Source organism: Triticum dicoccoides, chromosome 3A, assembly GCF_002162155.2.
Source record: "Triticum dicoccoides isolate Atlit2015 ecotype Zavitan chromosome 3A, WEW_v2.0, whole genome shotgun sequence".
NCBI classification, from domain to species: domain Eukaryota; kingdom Viridiplantae; phylum Streptophyta; class Magnoliopsida; order Poales; family Poaceae; genus Triticum; species Triticum dicoccoides.
This window is the reverse complement of record NC_041384.1, coordinates 28,675,945-28,678,635: the sequence shown is the minus strand read 5'-3', so window position 1 is coordinate 28,678,635 and position 2,691 is coordinate 28,675,945. Positions and strand designations below refer to the sequence as shown.

Genomic DNA, 2,691 nt, shown 5'->3' with positions numbered 1-2,691 from the left:
CGTAGTCCAACGTGGTAACTTTTGATTTAAAAAAAGTCATCGAAACATACCAACATGATCTATTTTCAAAGCTCTCGTCACGATGATTTTTTTACGTGAAAACGGTTTTTCAATCGGAGCAAAAGTTTGAGCCACAAAAAATTCTAAAGTTTCAAAATAGAAAAATCTTTTGCTGATATTATCTGTTTTGTCTTTTAGTTTGCATGCACGTATGGAATCATAAGTCAAGGCTAGTTGCATGCTTCCTCTTCGGCAACCACACACCGATTAGCTCTTAAGCCTTGCATGCATGTGTGATTAGAGAAAGAAGTAGGCGTTCGCATATGTTGCCTATCTTTCGATCAGTGTCGGAAGTTAGCACGGTCCTAAGATGTTTCTGATTGGGTTTTGTTTATGCACGCACCATTATAGAAATTAAACATTCCCATCCATGCAAAGGTTCTGAGGAATACGTAAATTCATTTATACATAGACTCTTTCAAGCAACCATCAAGAAGAGATCACATCATCTGCACCCATCGTACATGCCAAACAATAATCATCTACTTGAAGAAGTATGGGAGGTCGAGCACGTAGAGGAGGAAGTAGGCCCAGATGGCGCCCGAGACACCGCCGAAGAAGAAGCCTCCGGTGAACTGCGACCAGCCTTCCGCAGTCTGCAGCTTGTCGGCCTCCTTCTTGCGGCCGGTGAGCGTGAGCGCGGGCGCGGTGGAGGGCGCGCCCTCGTTGAAGGAGGCGACGCCGTACATGGTGAGGCAGACGCTGAGGATGGAGACGAGGCCGATGGCGCCGAGGGTTCCCGCCTGGCCGTGAATTGGCGTGTTGCGGAGCGGGCCGGTGAGCGCGAAGGGGCCGACGAGGAGATAGCCGTGGGCGAGGCCGACCTCGATGCCGCGGAGGAGCGGGCTGACGGCGGTGCGGTACGCGGGGAGGTTGGAGAGGTACCACGCGACGAGGGGGCTGGAGGTGACGGGCGTCTCCAGGCTGCCGATGAACGGGTCGCCGTTGATGGGCTGGACCACCTGGTACGTCCCCTGTTTGTAGGAGAGAGAGGAGACACAAGAATATGTATGAGATACAAGTGTGGTGAATCGCTTAATTTTAGCTCTCTCTTCCATGCAATTGCAACTGACCTTGTCAGACTTGACGGCCTTGACGACGAAGCGGGGCCTCCTGGTGAGTGAGGCGCCGGACAGCCCCCGCGGCTTGGAGCTCACCAAGCCGCTCTTCATCACCTGGCTCGCCATCGGAGGAGCATATGCAGTTGCCATCTCGATCTCCTTCGACTCCCACACGCTCAACTCTGCTCTGCCTGCAGCTAGAAATGGATGGATGTGTTACAGGAAGAAGAATTGTCCGGACGGCAATATGTTTTAGTGGCTCCAAGTGAGAGGAGAGAATCTGGCTCTTGTTGGGCGGGCCCCTGCACACGAGATATGGTCCGCAGCTGTGTGGCTTCCATTGGCTGTAATCCTATCTCTTATCCGAATTTTCAGATTCTGTCTGCGTGTCACTGTGTGTGTGGTCTCTAACTCTCTATTTGTCTATGGCTGTAGATTTTTCCTCTATTTAGATTTTGTAGTGCAGAGTGCAGACTGATACAATACATATAAAATGAAATATGTAAAACACAGAGACATGTGCTGCCTTTTTACAAGCAAATTATGGAGCCATCAAATAAAAGTATACGGACTATATACCTAGATTTCGATATGGACTATATACGGAGCAAAGTGAGTGAACTTATACTCTAAAATATGTCTACATACTTTCGTATGTAGTCCGTATTAAAATCTCTAAAAAGACTTATATATTAAATGGAGGAAGTATTATACACTACTGTGGAGTTCAAATGGATTGCACATATACAAAGACACCAGAATTTTCATCCCGAGATGACATCTTCACGCTTATATTAGCTCTGCACATCTATAGGCAGCTGGTGAGCCAAAAATCTGTAGGTATGGTAAAATGAAAAAAATGCTAATAATATAGCTTCTTCCTTTAGAGGCTTAATTAGGCGAAAATGAGGAAGATATGTAAATGAAAATTTTATTTTCACCGATCAATACACTAGCCTCCGCGCGTTCCTCAATGACGGTTTCCGGCCGCTGCGGTGGACATGACTACAGCACTGGGGTCAAAGGCAAAGGTGTCCTTCGCTGGTGCATCCCTCTATTGGAAGGCCCACACTCATACTAACAGGGTAAACATGTTGAAGAGCATAGATTTCAGGACACTCCCTTATCTAGCCACTCTTTTTTGCATCACGATTCGTTCAATTATTTTTGTCTTTTTTGTTTCTCCCATATAAAACAACATATGAACTTTAAACTTGACGGTTCAACAAAACATTCTTACTAGAATGTGGAAAAAACTTTTGGAATTTTTCATGCATCAAAATACGAAAAAGTATATTTTTTTATTAAAAAAATCTTATTTCGTATATTTATGTTGGACGAAAAAATCTGGAAGTCTTTTCCCACGTTCTAGTTAGAATGTTTTGGTATCTTGCAAAGTTTGAAGGAAACTTTTCATGTAATAAGGATAAGGGGTGTCCAGAAGCCCGAGCTTTAAAAATCCATGTCCATACTAACAGGTGGTCCGCGCATGGACGTAGGCGCTCGGTGCGGATGGCTGTGGTGGCAGGAGCTCTGCAATGTGGACTGGATTCATCCTGCCAACGCTATG

The 2,691-nt window shown here is 45.9% G+C and overlaps 1 protein-coding gene across 1 annotated transcript; it reads right to left on the bottom strand.

The window, feature by feature from the left end:
• Positions 1-439: 439 nt before the first annotated feature.
• LOC119266840 (photosystem I reaction center subunit XI, chloroplastic-like) lies at positions 440-1,360 on the bottom strand. Its single transcript, XM_037548120.1, has 2 exons — positions 1,134-1,360; positions 440-1,034 (listed from the first exon to the last, which is right to left on the bottom strand). Exons 1-2 carry the CDS (start codon positions 1,269-1,271, stop codon positions 543-545), a joined length of 630 nt encoding a protein of 209 aa, XP_037404017.1. The 5' UTR covers positions 1,272-1,360; the 3' UTR covers positions 440-542.
• Positions 1,361-2,691: the final 1,331 nt, after the last annotated feature.

Excerpts from the sequence above, each read along its gene's own strand:
- LOC119266840 (XM_037548120.1), bottom strand. The coding sequence starts at position 1,271 with ATGGCAACTGCATATGCTCCTCCGATGGCGAGCCAGGTGATGAAGAGC. Across the intron at positions 1,035-1,133 it reads AGGCCGTCAAGTCTGACAAG|GGGACGTACCAGGTGGTCCA; the intron begins GTCAGTTGCAAT and ends TCCTACAAACAG.